At 44.8% G+C, this 19003-nt stretch overlaps 1 protein-coding gene across 1 annotated transcript in view; it reads left to right on the top strand.

Annotated features, from left to right (window-relative positions):
* Dscam (DS cell adhesion molecule) overlaps positions 1 to 19003 on the top strand; it is a 504817-nt gene that overhangs the window by 464269 nt on the left and 21545 nt on the right. The window contains exons 28-30 of the mRNA XM_035443441.1: positions 3142 to 3172; positions 10454 to 10569; positions 13588 to 13737. Of these exons, the coding sequence (XP_035299332.1) occupies positions 3142 to 3172; positions 10454 to 10569; positions 13588 to 13737 (297 nt within the window). The remainder of the gene's footprint in view (positions 1 to 3141; positions 3173 to 10453; positions 10570 to 13587; positions 13738 to 19003) is intronic.

Below are 19003 nucleotides of genomic sequence, written 5' to 3' on the forward strand. Positions count from 1 at the left end.
GAGAGTGTCAATCATAAGTGTGGCCCTGGGAGGCACAGTGCAAGTCACTTGCTCTTCTGGTATACCTCCCTATAACAAAAAAAGCTAGACACTGGAGCTGGGGCTGCCTAGTGTTAGTATCTGAGCTGAGGATCTCTTCTGGGGAAGTGCTGCTCACTCTGGGTGTCCTGGAACGTGAGGGGCATTTGGTGTAAAACAACAGGAGACAGTCACTTTGATGACCCACAACCCTAGCTCTGGACCCCCTAAAGGTAACACACATTGTAATAGCTGCCTGAGGCCCAAGGGGAAAGATTCTAAATTTCACTAGGAAGCTAATTTGAAAGTCTCTGTCACTGTTAAGATCCTATATATTCCAAAATTATTAAAATGCACTAACTTTTGCCAGATTCTCTCCTTGTCTGAGTTGCACCTCCAGCTCTTAACCCTATCCCTCTATGATCGTGAACAACGCTCCAAGCCTTGTCTCTGCTCAGATCTCTCCCTAACTTACTTTTAGCCTGCCTCTAAACAGCCCCACCCAGCACCTCGAGCTTTAAAACAGGTCTCCTCAGCTCTCAACCCAAACCCAGGTCCCAGGTTCCAGGTCCTGTAGACTCTCAGTCCTATCCCGTGCTGAGCATCCTAATTCTAGCCTTTTTCCTGGGCTCTGTGCAGTCTGTCTGTCCTGTCCCTACTACAGCCAGCAGGGCCCTGATTTTTGGCAGGTTCTTTCCAATACCACATTGTAATGTCATTTCCAGTCCCAAGGCCACTTGATTCCTTAATCCAGTCCTCGAAGGTTCTCACTTGGAACCCTGTAAGAAGCTGGTACAAAGAACAAAGTACCCAACTTCCTATCCAAACCTTCTCAGTAAGAGGCACGATGAACACCAGTGTATAGCCCTCTCACCCTCTACTTCTACCTCTGCCATCTTCGACCTCGTCTTGGCCAGGTGGCTTTCAGACCATGCCAGTCACCTCCACAATGTTTGGGCCACCGCCATACGTCACCATGCCAGTGACCTCTCTATCCAGTACAAGAGACCCGTTCTTTCCTGAACAAGTTCATTATTCCAGTGCTGTGAGTGCAGCAGATGGCCCATTCAAGTCTAACTGCCCAAGTTCCTGATCCCTTCCAAGCAGATGTCAGTCTCTCTTTCTCTCCATTTTGGCTCAGCCTGATATGCTGCTCTCCTTGGATCATCTCCCTTAACCTGCTGGGGCCAGATATCTGCTTCTTGGTGTCCTTGAGTATGTGTATGGGGTGGGGGAGGTAGACGTCTGACTCTCACTCTATTCCTGGTACAAAGGGCCATCAGAACAGCAGAGGAACTGTTTGAGCCCCACTCACCACCGGACATACTCAGAACCTACTTCCTCATCTGAGGACACAGTGATACAGGTCCTCGGAACCCACTCCAGGATCATGTCAGCTTGCCCCTGGCCATCCAAACTGTGCTAAAAAGTTGGGACTCTCAGTTTAGTTCCAGGGAACTTGTAGAAGAGAGGAATTCCAAACAGTACAACTTTCCCCCAAATTTTAACTGAGGTGGAATCAGGACAGGACGGCTCAAACGGAAGGAAGATGTCTGTTCTCAAGGACGGGCTTAGGCAGGGTTGACTGACATGGCTTTGGGACCAATCCTAAAGTGATCTTAGCCCAGGAAGGAGGCCAGCCAGCTATAGCCAAGGTCTATGCAGTTAGAGGTGCACCTGAAATTTCTATTCCCCTTTGTGGAGCCTTGGCACCCTACACAGCAGTGTGAAAAGCCTCCAAAGAGTGCTAGTGGCTGACCTGGAACAAAGACACAGTGTAAGGGCAAGTGTGGGGGTTGGGTATCTCAGACTTAACACACCCAGTGTGAGTTGGAGGCAAGTATTTACTCTGTAAAGTTCTGTCCTCTTTCTTAGCATATTGTACTAGCCACTGTTGGGTGTTACATGGAGCTAATTACTCCTCAGCTTCTGGCATCCCATAGATATATTTACTTTGTACGTGTTAAATCATTCAGGAAGAGTAGAGACTCATGCTATTTACTTCATCTTTGCAGACAAATATAAAGACATGAGCTGGGAGATTCGGTGCTATTTTGCTTCCTGTGTTTTTCCATGTGGGTGGAATAGAGGGGGCAAGTTTTGTCTTCTTATACTGAACCCATCTGTGCACAAAGCTGGGGCCCCATGTTAAGGCTTCCAAAAGGAACTGGCATGTCCTGGTGGCTTGTAGGGCAAACTATCAGGGTGCTAGGTACCAGATAATTGATCTGAATTTGTCCCCATGTCTCTGCACATGGGACATATCAGGCAAATCACAGCCCCCAGAGAAGGAGGTAGAAATGTCCCTGCATATGCCTTTCCTCAGTGTGGAGCCATTCACCAGCAAACAAACCCATTTCCAGAGAGTACTACTCCTTGAATGGGATCCCTAACATAAAGTCTTAGGCCAGTGAAAGAAATGAAAGAAAGATTTTGTATTCCAGGGAAGGAAACTTCACTTTGGCCAGGAGGGAATGTGTAAAAAGCATAAATCATACTTTTAGAGCATTTCTAAATAGTGTTACCAAATAAGTCTATCTGTCCTACAATATTTTGAGATACGATTTCTTGTGTCAGGGGTGATAACCAGGTTTCTGTAAATAGTTAGTGTCTTGGGGGTGGGATTCCCACAATAAAGTTTTATTTCTGAGTTTGAAATAAAACATCCAAGTTTGTAAAAATCAGTGACCAACCTGGGGGCACAGAGGTCTCTACTGAAGCCCCTTTAAAGTGAGGCACAGTGAGTTAAGCCCTCTGTTCCTGTCTTTTCTGGGTAATGAAAAGAGTGGGTTTGTTCTACACCAACGGTTTTCTCCTAAATGTTAATTTTCTGACTATGGAAAATAAAACTGAGTTTCCTAGAAGTGATAAATGAATAGATTGTAATAAAAGCTTTAATAGATGTCTGCAATTTTTATTGCTTCAAGATACTCATACATCTTTCTACTATAAATAAAAACCATAAAAATTGTAGAAGTAAAGGAACCATTAGTGTGACAACCTGCAATGGCTTGCCATCTGACTGGAGTGTTTGTTGTAACTACATAAATGAGTTGATTTCTTCTAAGTGTATATTAATTATGAGTTATTGATCTTGCACTAATGCTAGCTTTCTCTCCTCAGATGCAAAGAGCTTAGCTGAAATGCTCATGAGGTAAGAACATGGCATTCTTATTTTTCCCTGGGTACCATGTGTCAAAGGACAGCCCCACTTTGCCTTGATTACTTGTTAATGATAAGGATGATCTGAAGTTGGTGACATAGTTTCATTTCAACTATTCCAAAACGTCCATGTAATAGGTGGTGGACTACACAGACATCAGATGACTATTTTTATGCTTACTGAGCGTGGCTATTCTACTGATGGAGTCCAGCCAATAGCACTGAAGCAGGGATCAGTGGTGTGTTACAGAGAGCTCAAGTTTTGCTTCTGATTAGGTAAACAACCTCTGAGATCAAGATCTCTTTCTACAGAGTTAGCCCAGTTCAAGGAAGGCCACAAAAGGAAATGTGTTCTACACGGTGTTCCAAAGGCCACGGTGGACTGGGATAGACTCTCACCCTTCGTCCCCAGGTGCCTTCTGCACCCTTCTACTTGTGTGCTGGCCGATTCCTATTGCTGTTGTCCCTGCTCTTCCAGGCCTAGATGTAGCCTGGCTATTTTAACCTCAGTACTGTGTCTTCCCTATTCATCATCATTGGGTAGATGCAATGGGGGGGGGGAGTATAGAAGGACTGTCAAAAACAAGCTGCCCCTTTCAATCCTTACTTGTAGATGTCCATGGCATCACAATGGCATGAAGAGGAGAGTCTATCACTTCCATGCCCCAGACTACATTCCCACGGCCCTCTCCCAAGTCCCTTCCCTTCAAACACACTCATTTCCCTATGCGTTCTAACCTCTGCACTCTGTAAAAACGGGAGCAGTGTGATACTGAGCAGTTCCACACATGAGCTAATTGAATGACATATTACCTCTCCCCTAACACCCTTGCTTAAAGCATTTTAATAATGTGGTGATCAAACACAAGATGAAACCAGAAAATAAGCATTTGGAAAATAAGAAAACTGAGTCCCTAGTGGGCAGCATGGGGTTGCTGTTTTAGGCTGCCTTCATTGGGAGAAAAGGATGATAAGTTGTAGCTCTTCCCACTCTGTGTCCTCTGCATTTGGCTTCCACTCCCTCTTGGTCTACACATGTAAAGTTGTCAATTTGTTATTCACAAGGAGTCCATGTCCTGTGTGACCAGGATCTTTGGCAACATAGGATGAGGTTGGATGCCACTGGTGCACCAAGATTGTTTCTCAGAGACATTGTTGGAGATACTGTTTTAAACCTGTGTGTGTGAAGCAATAGTATGGCAGTAACCCAGGCAAACTAAAATGTTGGATGACAGTAATTAGATGAGTGTTGATGTCACAGAGACAGGGTACAGGCATTTTGGTCTTTAGTGATTGAGTTTTGGAGCTGGTATTTATCAGAACACAGGGCCTGTGTGGGTCATGTGGAATTTAAAGTTCTTTTCACACATCAATGAATTTGTCCAATGGACAGATGGCTACAAGAGTCTGGGCTTGGATGGAAAGCAAACAAATCCAAGTTCCCTCAAAATATCTCCTTCAGGATAGAGTTCTAATCAGAAAACATCAGCCTTAGTCGAGGGATTACACAAATCTGCATAAAATCCCTCAGGGCCACGCTCATCTGGAAACCAACTCACTAAGAAAGTAAGAGGCATTCTTTGGAGTCCCATATGTTGTATCTGGGCCTCCTCCAGACTTGCCCGATATGATGAAACATCTAGAAAGTAAAGAAGCAGAAGTCGCTTGACTTATGATGACTGACCGACTCAGCAGAACAAATTTTAAAATTTAGGCTTGAAAACTATGAATTAATTGACATTTAAAATGAGGCAATCTCCCATACAGTTTTTTTTTTTTTTTTTTTTTTTGGCTGTTCTTGTAAAAACTCTGCCATATAAAGAAGCAACAGTGTGAGTGATGAGAGCAGCCTGAAGCTCTGAGTGGTGTGACCACTGTTTCCCTCAGCTGCCCATCACAGAGGGCATTTTGCTAATCTGGCCCCCCAGTAGGGCTTCAGCAGTATCCTAGAAAGTTGAAGGCAATTGCAGGATGCATTTTCCCTGCTGTGTGGATTTTCCAGCCCCTCCTTCCATTAGCATCTCTCCCAATGTCCTTTAGGTGTCTCTAGCCATCACTCACACCACTGCTTGAAGGATATGACACCATGGTCCGTGTTTTCTGTTTAGTAAGAATGACCTGAGTTTTGCCTTTTCTGGGAACCAGAATGTATGCCTACATAGCCTTCCCCATCAGCCCCAGAGCAAGATCTCAGAAAGTATCATGCATTGGTTGGGCAGATAGCAGAGTTCAAAGGCCACCTGCTGAGCAGGGACAAGTCATGTTCTTCCCACTGGTTATCACTTAATGTTAAGAACATTAAAACTAGAAACTGGGCTGGAGAGATGACTCAGTGGTTTAGAACACCAACTGCTCTTCCAGAGGTCCTGAGTTCAATTCCCAGCAACCACATGGTGGCTCAAAACTATCCGTTATGAGATCTGGTGCCCTCTTCTGGTGTGCTGATATACATAGAAGCAGAATGTTGTATACATAATAAATAAATAAAATCTTTAAAAAATATTTAGCAACCGTTAACTACCACTTTGCATTGCCAGTTTTGGTTTTCTTCCAAAGAACAAAAGTGATTGGGAAAATTATTTCCAAACACTTGTAAGAGGTGGGATTCACTGGGAAGGACAGGCAGTGATGTCATCAGCCTAATCTTAGACTGAGAGAGAGCTTTGCTGGCCAGGCCACCACAGACTGGGAAGTTTAGGACCACTGTGTTTTTGGATGTGGCCCAAGAGGTCTAGGTCCATCATATCCATCAATAAAAAGGAGAGCTCTGAGTTTCAGTTCCTAATCTGGATAACTGTGGATAACTTTTTTTTCTGGGCAGCTGAGGAGTTTGTAAGCTATGGCTAAGAGGAAAACATGAAATAACAAGCCCGTGTTCTAGTCTTCATGGCCAACCTGTGGCCTTCTCATCCCGTGCGTGGACACCATCCACTCTGCCTCTGCTTCCCACCTGAGCATGTTCAGGATTTCCCTGCCTTTATCATGTGTTTCTGAAACATGTTCCACTAAGTCTTTGATGACTAAGTGAGGTTGACTGTCTGAGTCTGGGAAAGACGATGCAACCCAACACTATAATCACAGAACCTGGACCCCCTGATGTCCCTCACTCAACACTGCCACCCATTACAAGGGTCCATACCCCCTCCCAGGTGTGCATTTCATCCTAGCAAATACCCCAAAGAGGAGAAATGCCACCCATCACAGCAACCACTACCACTTTGCATTGTTAATTTGGATTTTCCTCCAAAGAACAACGGTAATTGGGAGAACTGTTTCCAAACACTTCTAATAGGTGGAATTCACTAAGAAGGAGAGGTAGTGGTGTTACATGTTGGGTGACAATTCTGAAAGTAAGATTTTCATTTGTTTCAGTAAAAATAGTTAAAAAAAAAAACTGGGCTGAGAAAATAGCTCAGTAGATAACACGCTTGATGTTCAAACTTGGGTGCCTAAGTTTGGGTTCCTGGCACCCACAGAAGAGCCAGACATTTCCATAGGTATCTTTAACCTCAGCTACAGGGGCTTGCTGGCAGCTAGCCTAGCTACTATGGTAGCTCCAGGTTCAGTGAAGACACTGTCTCCTAAAGTAAGGTGGGAAGTAAAAGACACCCTGACATAACCCATAACCTCTGGCCTCTAAATGTACTATGAACACACACACACACACACACACACACACACACACACACACACACGTGTTCCAGAGAGAGAGACAGGGAGGAGGGAGGAGGAAGAAGAAGAAGAAGTATGTATGCCAGCCTCCAAGCTGGGCAGACTTCCTTGCTCTGAAAAGCAAGTCACTGTCCAATGACCAGTGTCAGTATGAGAGCTGGTGCTAGAGAGGAGAAAACTCAAACTGAGGATTTAAATATCTCTCTCTCTCTCTCTGTCTCTCTCTCTGTCTCTCTGCCTCTCTCTCTCTCTCTCTCTCTCTCTCTCTCTCTCTCTTTCACACACACACACACACAGTCATAGGCATACAAACACGTATACACAAACTTACACACATGCTCATACACATAGGCACAAACACACACACACACTCTTACAGACACATGCTGAAACACACACTCATGGACAGACACAGATACTCACTCATACACTGATTTGCAATTATACACAGATACACAAATATCCACTGACATACAATTACAATTACACACACATACACAGGTACACACACTCATACACTGGCATACAATTATACACAGATACACACATAGCTTTAAGGAAATGTGAAGACCTTGGAGAACTATAGTGACAACAAATTCCCTGGATGGCCTGGGGAAGACTGTCTTACAAAGCTCCCTCCATTTTCTCTGTTGCTGCCATTTTAATCAAACAGCAAAATGTCAAATGGTTCATAAGAGGTCATATTTTGATAGCCAACACATTCAGCTGGGTCCTGTGCTATGTAATTTTACACCAACATCTTCCACAGTGAAGAAGTTTAGAATCCTCTTAGTTGAAAATGGGTATCTTCTAATTACATTGTTTAAAGGTTTGCTGTGGCTCTAGTGACCAATGGTGATAACTTTTGAGGCTTGTCTTCATGTGTGAAACAATAGAAAACCAAACATGGCTGTAAATATTAATAATCACGAAACACCCTAGTTGGAGCCTAGCATTTTAAACCAGAAAGGGTATCAACTACAGCAAAGCCTTTGGAGCTAGGCTGCTAGGCTCCTGTTGTCTCACCCAAGATAAGGTGGCACATTTAGTACATACTTACTGGGTAACTCATTTGACCACCTGCTGTTGTAGGTTCTAGGGACATGGAAGGACCAGAGCAGATGAGTTTATCCCTGTAGAATCGAGATCCCAGTGGGAGAGGCAGATAATGAATAAGGCAAACCAATTACATATGTTTAATTGACTTGATTAAACACATGCTGGAGAGTAATGGTGCCAAGGAAACTAAATTAAGTAGAGAATGGGGCTAGGACAGGAGGGATTCCCCCCGAAGGGCCAACCTGGCCTACTGAAAAGATGGCCGCTAAGCTAGCATCACAAGGACACTGTGGGAGGCCTGGGGCGAGTGCTCTGGTGAGGCCCTGAGTCTCAGGGTTCTTCTGCTGAGATAAAGGGCTCCCTCTCCAGCTATCACTACCTCACTGTCCTTGCTCGTGAAATATCAGCAGCAGCCTTCACAGCAGTTACTTAGCTTGCTTCCTGGGTCCCTGTGACTGGGAACCCTTTATTGTTACTTGAGTGTAATCTGTGATGGTGCTCATAGTTTGTCAGAGCAGCTGTTGACTGCCTTGTAACTATTCTTGAGGAGAAGGAACCCGCTCGTGTTCCTATTTTTGTAAAAGGACATGCTCAAGTCCTCTAAACAGGTCTTTTGGATATTCACAGTGGAGAGGCTGTCCGTATGTTTCCGTGAAAATTCAGATGGTGGAAGCATGATAGGTGCACAGTCCCCCAAGGATCTGAAGTGCTCTTTGTGTTCTACAGCTATGCAAATCTCTGCACTTCCCCCATTCTTTTTTTTTTTTTTTAATCACAAGCAAAAATGGGAAGTAAAATAATTTGAAAGCATACAGAGACCATGTGAAAAAAACAGGCCAAAAGGCTTGAATTTGGGCTGTGAGTGATTGGCATGATCACAGTAAATAACCCAGTTACAACCAGTTATGAGTCTGCAGAGCAACAGATTTGGTTCAAGATCAAGCACACAGAGGAGCAGTGAACCTTCCAGAAGTGGCCTAGCTTGTGGGGTGCTTTGTTGATGCCATAAATATACCCAGTTGTAACCATGGCTTCAACAGGTGGCATACAGGGTTTCACAAAGGGATCTGACATTTGGGTGGTTTAGGTCACATCAGCCACTTGGTTTAGGAGTGGGTGAGGAAGAGTGGAGGAAACAGAGGCCTGGGAATCCCTTCATCAGAGAGAAAAGTATTTGAGACGCAGCACCCTGCCGACTTTTTTTGCTCTCCCTTGAAAGCCACTAGCAAAGGAGGCTGGGGTGATGGCTTAATGGGTAAAGAGCCTACCGGGCAAGCATTAGGACCTGAGTTTGAATCCCCAGCACCTGCATCAAAAGTCAGGGGTGCCTGTGTTTGAGTCACTGGGTCCTCGCTAACTAACTGGGCCTAGAAGAAACAGCTGGCCCTGGCTTCAAAGAGAGACTGTCTCAACAACAGAAGATGGAGAGCTGTTGAAGAAGACACCCAGTGTCAATCTCTGGCCTCCACATGCACTAGCACAGGCACAAAAGACAGACAGACAGACAGACAGACAGACAGACAGACAGACAATGAAAGAGGCCAAACCTTTCAAGCAACACTAACCCCAGAAACTGTCCTCTGTAGACTTTGAAGACTTCTGCTCTGGATTCAGAGCTGCCATAAACAGTTTCACTGATGAAGTATCCCCATGCCTTCCACCTGCTAGAAGTTGCTTCAGAAAACATTTTAACATCTAGCAGATCCTCATACAAGACTGAACCACTGCTAAAGTGGATTGCTAACTAAGCTCCCCGCCGGCTCTTTCAGATTTCTGTTCAGCATGAAAGTTTAACTTTGAGCTTCAGGATTGTAACCGGCTGTGATTACACCAGACAATTTCACCACCTACCTCCATTTACTTCTAGAGAATTCATTCTCAGAGTAATTTTCTGGTACACAAATTTTGAAATAAAGTTATTTGAGTAATTGAGGGTTTGGTTTTTTTTCCCCCTCTATTTCAAAATACACACTCAGCTAGGAAAACCAAAGTGATGCTGGAGACACTAACAAGGCAAGTGATTTGTTGAACAAAAATGACAGGACACCAGATATCAATGTAAATCTGTTAGTGAAACAACTGTCCAGTGCCTAACCTGGGTCACAGACTTCCTCCTCTGATGTCATCACTATATCTCATGTCTGGAAGATAAGAATGTTACTGTTTGAACTCCACTTTCTCATTGTTTCATTTGCACTCTTACCCAAGAAATTTTGAACTCCACTTTCTCATTGTTTCATTTGCACTCTTACCCAAGAAATGGGAATTTTTCTCAAGGTTGATCTTTATTGACCCCATCTATTGGAAATTTATATGTTTTGAATCTCCTATGATTATATGTTTTGAATCACCTTATATGTTTTGAATCACCTACTGAAATTTAATTGTAATAAATCTCTCTTGGGTGAAGGAAAAGCACTTTTCTGTCATGTGCATTCCCCTCCCACCTCTGAAACAATAAGCCAGACTGGTATAGAGAGTCATGTTGGTGTATCGTCACATCAAATTGGATTGGCTAATGCATCCTCTCCTTTATCCTTAGTAAGAACACACGGACTTCAGATACCTTAAGCAAGCAGCAACAGACCCTGCGAATGCACATCGATATACCCAGGGCTCAGCTGTTGATCGAAGAGAGAGATACGATGGAGACCATAGGTGAGGTGCCCTGCTGGTTATGTTACACAGAGTGGCTGCTGGAGCCAGGCTTTCTCATCCCGACCTGGGATCGTGGGAAGTACCGGATAGGAGAATATCTTAGATGTCCCATGAGTAGACAAACCATAGGAAATAATAAACACCAGAAAATGTACCTTGAGAGGTTCCCCAACTCTGCTAGCTTTGGGGCTTTCCTGGAGAGACCATTGTCCTTCCAAAGATGAAAATTTTACCACCTAGGGAGCCTCTGAGGCCCGCCTCTTCTAAAGTTCCACCTTAGAAATCCTCTGTCCTCTCCTTGCGAATTCCAACAAGGTCAGCCTCCATTAAATAAACCTTCGAAATTTGATTAACACAAATAAATAAATGCCTCCATGCAGGCGTCTCCATGTTCCTAGCATTCCATTAACCTCCTGACTGAGAGGAACACCCAGCCCCCCAGTTTCCCAGCCTTAGAAAAGCCGTGAACACAGACAGACACTGTGGCCTGCCCGCCCACAAACCCAGCATCTTGACCAGCCACCTTCCTCTTGGTAGCAATCACAGTGGTCCCTAACATTTGTTGATAGCTCTCTAGATCCCATGTGCTCATAGCACTTTTTGTGGGTTACTTGCTCAACCTTCCATCGGCTCACAGGAAAGGTACTGCTTTTATATGAGATGTGGAAAGTTTACATAGCTAGCCAAAGTTACCAGACAGGAGCAGACCTTGGGGTTCCAGCAGACATCCAGCTTCACCACATGCCATCCATCTCCAGTGACAGGCCAACAGGTTTCTTTAGGATCCTCTAAGTCCCATGAGGCTTCCAGAACCATGAAAACAGCCGAGTGTCTTAGTAGACAGCCACTGGGACCACCCCTCATAAACTGCATTTGTTTTGGAAGCTGTCTTCTGCCACTCACTGCCAGGACAGCCCTTTCTCTGTGGCCAGGATACATTGCCTGCCTCCCAATCTGGTCCCTGAATACTTCCTGCCAGGAAGGCCATAAGCACAGGGCAGGTGGAAGGAAAGTCTCCTGTGTCACCTTCACCCTCTTCCTGTCCAACCATCTTGAGAAGGATCTTGAGCTGATGGCTGTGAAATGCCAAGGACCAGGATACCCTTCCTGCGTCAGAACTCAGTCTAGGCATAGACTCATTTAGAAAAACTATGACCAAGTCCAGCTGGCCCTCAGTCAGCTGACTCCCATTAATTCTTAAGTCATTGTCAAACAGGAAGCCCTACTTTCTCTGAAATGCAGTAAGGTGTGTTAGGTTTTTCCTTGGTGCAGATAAAAGTGCGTACTTTGCTTCTCATTGTCTATCCTTTTGCTGCTGGGGCTCATGCAATCCCGACCATTGACCTCTGTAGATGGGGCATTAAAACTGAAATCACCTTTGGCCTTGTACCTCTCAAAGCCACACCCTGTGTGTTCACATTAGAATACACCGAGACTGGGGATTTTTGCAGGGTCACAGTATGAGGAGTTACGAAGGATGTTTGTGAAGTGCTCTTCCTTAAGACCCTTCATAATCCTTCAAGTGCCTGTTACAACAGGATGGAAGCTGTCAGTGGTACACGGCTTCCAGGGGTTCTTTGTTGCTGGCTGGACACCAGACGGCCTGCCAGTCATCTCTGTATGTCAGCATAACCTGCAGCCAGAGATCCATCACAATCCGCCCCACATCATCTGTCACCAACCGTCATTTGCCTCCTAAAATTCCCCAATAGTGGGTCAATGGCATTTTCTAATTACTAGGAGATGATCCAGGTTTTGATTGTAAGAACCCAGTATTAGACCACCATTCATATCTGTCCAGAATGGATGACTAACCTCCGAATCAGACGGTCAGTTGACATTTCCCAGGACAGGTTTACAACCTAGGCGTGAAATCTCATCTCAAAAAAGCAACTGTCCCACCAGAATCCACAACACAGCTGTGCTATGAATGACCAACCAGTGTAGATAGAGGGCCTCGGGTGCCAGCTCCAATTGTGAGACTCCATTTCTGTGCAAATTCCACCTTCTCTGAGGGGTCGAATGACAGCTCAGAGCCAAGCCTCCCAGCCCAGCTCTGGCACTCATCTCCGCACCAACCTGTGCAGTACCACCCGCTGGGAAGCTCACAGACAGCTTGGCAGCCTCCTCCCCAGTCCTCTGCCAAGAAATTTGATTCTAACTTCAAGAGGCCTTTCCTCCCCTGCCAGAGCCTGAGCAACTGGGTTTTGTAAGGTTCACTTTGTTCAGAGCCATTTTTGGGCACAGAAGCCTTGCTGTGTTGTTTATGAACACAGCATTGGTGACCCCCTCCCCCAGTCTCACCCCTTCTGACATGCTGTAGCAGGTCCCGGCTGACTGATAATCAGCACATTATTAGCTTGAATCACAGTCTGTGAAATGTTTAGAAACTACATACATCCCAACCAAAGTCTTCTTCCTTTATGTCAAGAAAGTGTGAAAAGTAATGGCCCATGCCTCACACAGCTGTCCCTCTTAGAACCCTGAGGCAGACACAATTCACCTCGGCCCTGATTCCAGCCTCCCCAGCCCTCTGGAGCCTGTGCACTGAGGGTTCTCTTACAGGGGAGACATCCTGGTAGTCAGTCACAGCTAGTGCTAAAGACTAAAGCACAGGCATAGCAGGGAGAAAGGACTGGCCTGCATCTCTTTAAGGGAAGGAAAGAAACCGTCAATTTCTGCAGGATAGCCCTTCTCTCTCTTTGTCCTCCAAACACTGGCTGAGGTCAGTGTGGCAGCTAACCCCAATGTGGAGGACTGCAAGGCTTTGTTCCCCAGTTCCACAGAGTGTGCCAGGAGCCAAAGGGGCCTGTCCCACAGGGCAGCCCTATTACTGGGAACACTGACATTGCACACTGTCTCCGGCAAGCTTCGGACGGACGCATAAACCCAAGTAGTCAGCTACACCAATCAGTGTTGGCTTCATAAAAAGCTGAGTCCAAAGAGAGAGAAGAAGCATGCCCTAGCGTTCCTATCCTTGTTAAACATACTTGGTTTCCCTGTGTGTCCCTCTTTCAGATGACCGCTCCACGGTCCTGCTGACCGATGCTGACTTCGGAGAGGCAGCTAAACAGAAGTCACTGACAGTGACCCACACGGTGCATTATCAATCAGTATCTCAGGCCACCGGGCCACTAGTGGACGTTTCAGATGCTCGGCCAGGAACAAGTGAGTGGTCAACAGCTCTTGGAATGTGTGGGTGTTTCCAATGCTGACATTATTCATGCCCCTAGCCAACGAAACTGTGGGGCTTCTCAATTGCACACATAAGTAATAGATGTAATGAAGTTTCAATCCGGGATATTGAGAGATATAATACCGGTAGGTGTGTGTCAACTCAAACCAACAAATCTTAGTCTTGGTTTACTGTGGAGATTGCTAGAAACTTCAGGTGAATCACATCCTTTGGACTTTATCCAACATAGGAAAAGAGAAGGGTGGTTAACTTCAGTGTGTTTTGTCAGTGTCCCATTTAGGGAGAGAGAAAACCTCACCTGTGTCATCCACAGCAACTTCTTAAGGTCTCTACTCATAGAGTGGATGAAAAAGCCCTTGTTTCATGTATGGGGGAATGGAGTTTCAGACAGACAGCCCCAAGCTGCACACATGAAGTGGAAAAACCAGGGAGCTGCTGCAAACACATCTGACCTCATAGCTTACATTTGTCTCCTAAATACACAGAGAAAAATGATGGTTCGGGGTTAATCTAGAGATTTTGTTGTGCTTAATTATTCATATTCACATCCATAATAGATGGAAATTAATGACTGCAAAGAAGTTAAGTCTCCTAAATGTGAATATAGTTTCTTAATTAGTCTTGTTTCTTCATAATTGAAACTATTCTTTTGTTGTTGTTGTTTTTCAAGACAGGGTTTCTCTGTGCAGCTTTGGAGCCTATCCTGGCACTCACTCTGGAGACCAGGCTGGTCTTGAACTCACAGAGATCTGCCTGCCTCTGCCTCCCAAGTGCTGGGATGAAAGGCATACGCCACCAAGGCCTGGCCTTATAATTGAAACTATTCGTAAATCCCCTTAAAGGGTGAGAAGTCATGATTGTTGTCATCTTGGAAGCTTTGCTGTCTAGCTTTTAAGTCCCTAATCACTCTCTTTGCAAAAAGCCACATTTCTAGGCCAGCATAATATCATGAGGAAAATCCATGATGTATTGCTGAAAGCTGTGGTTTGCTTTCTAGCTTGTGCCATGCAGTGAGCTTCATGAAGTGACTGATCAATTCCCAAGCCAGTTTGTCATACTCAGGAAGGCACTGAAGGGAGGCTGAGAATCATCTGAAAGAGCGGCTTCCACCATGTGGAAGCCAAGCCGTGCATGGTTTGTGCCCTGTACTAAACATGTTTCCTGCTTCTCAGGATGTTGAGTTGTTCTGAAGTCACAAAGTAGCATTTGAGCACAACAACTAGCTCTATGGGCTCTCTGTCTACCAGTTAAGAGCCTTGTTACTAAAACAGGCTCCAAAACTACACAGAGAAACCCTGTCTCAAAAAAACCAAAAAAAAAAAAAAAAAAAAAAAAAAAGATCTGTAAACTAAAATGCTTCAAGGCCTTTGAACTCTGTCCAACCACAGTCTAGATTCATCCCCTTCAGGGAAATTCCCTCTTAGGTTTCTAGGCTACTCTTTGCCCTTAAGTTGTGGGAAAATTGACACATCTGGGAGACACGTCTTGCCTGCCTAGATCACAGCACATGGGTTCCATCTGCCAGGAATAAGCAACACAGAATTATGCTTTCCTTGGAATAGCAAAAGAGCAGAGACATACACAATGGCCATCACAAGTATTTAACACAGGAGAAGAGGCAGTGACAGGGATGTACCAGACACTTCCAACTGCATGAAGAATAAGCCCCCGGGATAATGGGAAGTGGTTCTTAATGGCATTAAAAAATATCAACAGAGATCAATTTGCATCCTGTGCAGACACAGGTACTCCAGCAAGCAGTCAGGATCCTGGGAGGGATGAGCCACACATCTCATGGCTATGAAGTTGTTAAGCCATCACTGGGGAAACTGAAGAATTCATTCATTCAACATTCAGAAATGTTTGTTCGGGTTTCTCTTTGCATATATGGCTCATGCTCAGTGGTGGAAATGCAAATAAAATGAAGAAAGATGTGTGCTTTCATCCTAGTGGGGAAAGCAGACATTAAACAATGAATATGTTTTCTTCCTTGGTAAATGCTAGATAAAGAAAAGACAGATGAAGAGATGCAGAGTCAAGGAAATCTGGTGCAGGGACAGTGGGAGGGAGGGTCCCAGACGTGGGTCCTCCAGGAAGACTTCCATGCAGGAGGGATAAACCCCAGGGTACCAAGGTCATTAGACAGAGAGCTGGAGCTGGCCATCAGGAGACAGCAGGAAGGCAAAGCCCCCCAGACTCTCCAGAGTGCTGGAATAGACACAGCCTCACTGTGCTGGTGAGCTGCCATGAAATGACAGAAACAGCTGTCCACGCCAGGCCATCCATTTGGGTTTCATTCTGATATTCTCCCAGGATCCAGCCTGGTTGTTACCTGGAAACACTACAACCTGCGAACATGTTTCTTTCCTTTACAGTGAATTTCATTAAGCCACACCAACAGTGAGCAAAGCTATTCACAGAAGAAAAACAAAACAAAACAAAAAAACCAACTCTGTTGAATATGTTTGGAATCTTTTAATTTTCTCATTAACTATTTTCTCAAAACTACAAAAATGAGAGAACAACAGTATTTAGTTGTTTTGTTTTGTTTTTGAATTAAGACAGTGGGTGACTGGCCCCACAGTAGCTTCAGAAGCTCGGAACTCAGAAACGCTCTGGAACCCAGTTCTTGCTCTTGCTCCCTGGAGCTCGCCATGACCTCTGACCAGGTGTCATGTCCTGTGTCAACACAGTCCTGTGGTCCTGTGGCATAAGCTCAGTGCATTACAGCCTGTTGTGTTTGCAGAGATTCATTCCTGAAGCCAGCTCTGTACCCGGGGTTTTTGCCTCTGCAGATGCAGCTGCACACAGATCAGAACTCTTGGAAGATAAAGATTCCACTGGTACCAAGTGGGGCTGAGGCTTCCTGAGCACAATTCCCTCAGACATGCAGTGTGACAGAGTTCTACAGCATTTGCATTAAATTAGATACTATTAGGAACCTGTGGTTTGAAGTGTGTGGGAGGACACACACAAGGTCTATGCAAACACTGTGTCATTTTGTCACAGTCTTGAGCATCTTCAGGCCTGGGTATCCAAGGAGGTTCCAGGATCCAGTCCTGATGGTTTCTCTGATCTAACTATATTCCCCAGGATCTCAACTACAAAAGATAGCACTCTTCTGTCCTCTATGTTTGGGTCATATGGCTATTGCAGGAGCCTTTATTTATTTATTACCAGGGCATCCGAAAGCTGTCACTGGTATACAAACATGATTGCATTACAGAATGTGTGTTCCTAAGTATTTGATTAGCTTGCCAGACAGCCATGTCAAATTCTTATCGTGTGGATGGGGAGTATAAACAATATACCTATGTATGTGCATGTATTCTGTCACCCAGAATGGTAGTATAGAACTAGAGAGTACAGAGGAAATAGCTCCTGTGGGCAAGGCACCCCAGTGGTCCAGTGCACCATAAGCCCCAGATAAACACTTGCTATTTAAATAGGTAAATGGTCAGCTCCACTGTCATACATGAAAAGACTGCTCATCTCCCCATGCATAGCTGAGGCCTCATCCTCGGGACATGGGAACAGAGAGCAGAGGATTAAAAAGAAGACTAATCCAGAGAGCACAGCACACATGACATTCTTTGTGACCACCCTATTACCCAATACAATCCTCTCCAATCCTGAATTCAGGATAATTAAAACCATTGGATTCAATGGGCAGAAACTTAATGCAGATTCTGCCCCAGAGTTGAGAGGCCAGGAGTTATTTATAGCCCTTGCCCTCTAACTCATTGGCAGCTTAGCAAGCATGCTGCTTAATCACCAAGTTGTATTTATATTAGAGGTTTGGGAGTCTGGCAAAGAATCTTTCATGAAGGGGCAGAAAAATCCCTAGTTGAGCTACTCAGCTATGCAAAGACACCACTGAGCAGAATTCACATATTTACATTGCTGTCTTGGAAGCTATCATGGCTCATTCAATCAAGATATAAAATAACGATCACTAGAACCTGGTTATTTAAAAAAAAATGTGTCAACTATCCTTGTCTTCCCACATCCTGACACAATTCCAACGCTGGGACACCTACATAGCACGAAACAGAATCGTGGCCTGCGGCTCAGAAAACTAATGCCGTGACCTATATTTTCAGTGTTTATCAGGCCACCGCTGGCACTGTCCTCATCCAGGAAAAAAAAGTGGTGGTAGGGGGACGGGTAATGAATAGAATTAACTTGAAAAGAGTTCTAGCTTTGAATAGAAATTTTCCAAATAGGGATGTCTCAGTGGGGAAGGAAGACCTGTACCCCACCACTGAGGAGAGATCTTTCAAAGGTAGGAAACAGGGCAAGAAAAGAATATGGGAGGCTTAAGAAGACAGTTAGGGACTTGGAGCCTAATCCCAGCCCCAGCATCCAGGCCAAGAGAAAACTTAGAAATCTCTTCAAGAGTGGCTGCAAGAAACCCAAAGGATAAACATGAGATTCCTCAAAACTTACATAAGGGGCTAGGTAATTTTCTAGAAAAGACTCATTAGCATTTAAATAACAAGCTGTACTTATTTAAGCTCCACTTATCAAAAGACATTTAGACTCCTACCCATGATACTGTTTTCCTGTCTTGCGGAGGACCTCTCTGGAAAGTTCCTCTTCCCTGGGAAAAGCACAATCATCGTTCACACCTTGTTGTGTGCCGGGCTCTGACACTCTGGCATAGCTCATTTGCATTCTCATCAAGGCCAAAAACCTCTTCTAATAAAGCCTCCTTCTACGGGATTCTGCAAGAGATGAAATCTGTCTTAAAAAAAAAAAATCAATGCAGCTGAAAGCAAGCATTGGGACTGGATCTTTTGATGACCCAGAGAATCTTAAAATGTATTGATTTGGCCATCTTCTTAATGTTCCTGAATCCTACAATGATGGATTGGTTCAAATACCAATAACTAGAAGCCTGCAAAGGGGACAATCTCTCACTTACAAAATGGACTTTTTTCCCTGATGCCCAGCATCAGCATTTCATGCTCCATCAGGGATTATAGACGAGGCATGGTCTTGTGCACACCTAGCCATAGACCCAGACAGCCAGGATCAGGCCATGTCTAGCCAAGTAAGGGACAGTGCCTGAGAAGATGGGCAGAAGAGCCGGGTCTTGCCTACACTGTGTTGTTCATTCCTAAAGTGACTTGAGGCTTGTACTGTGGGCTGTATAGACGGTTCTAAAGACAGACCCTTGCCTCTGCCCTGGAGAGGCATCCGAGTTCATGGGAGCATGTAACCTAGTCTGCTCCT

Source organism: Cricetulus griseus, chromosome 4 (assembly GCF_003668045.3).
Source record: "Cricetulus griseus strain 17A/GY chromosome 4, alternate assembly CriGri-PICRH-1.0, whole genome shotgun sequence".
In the NCBI taxonomy this organism is placed as follows: Eukaryota; Metazoa; Chordata; class Mammalia; order Rodentia; family Cricetidae; genus Cricetulus; species Cricetulus griseus.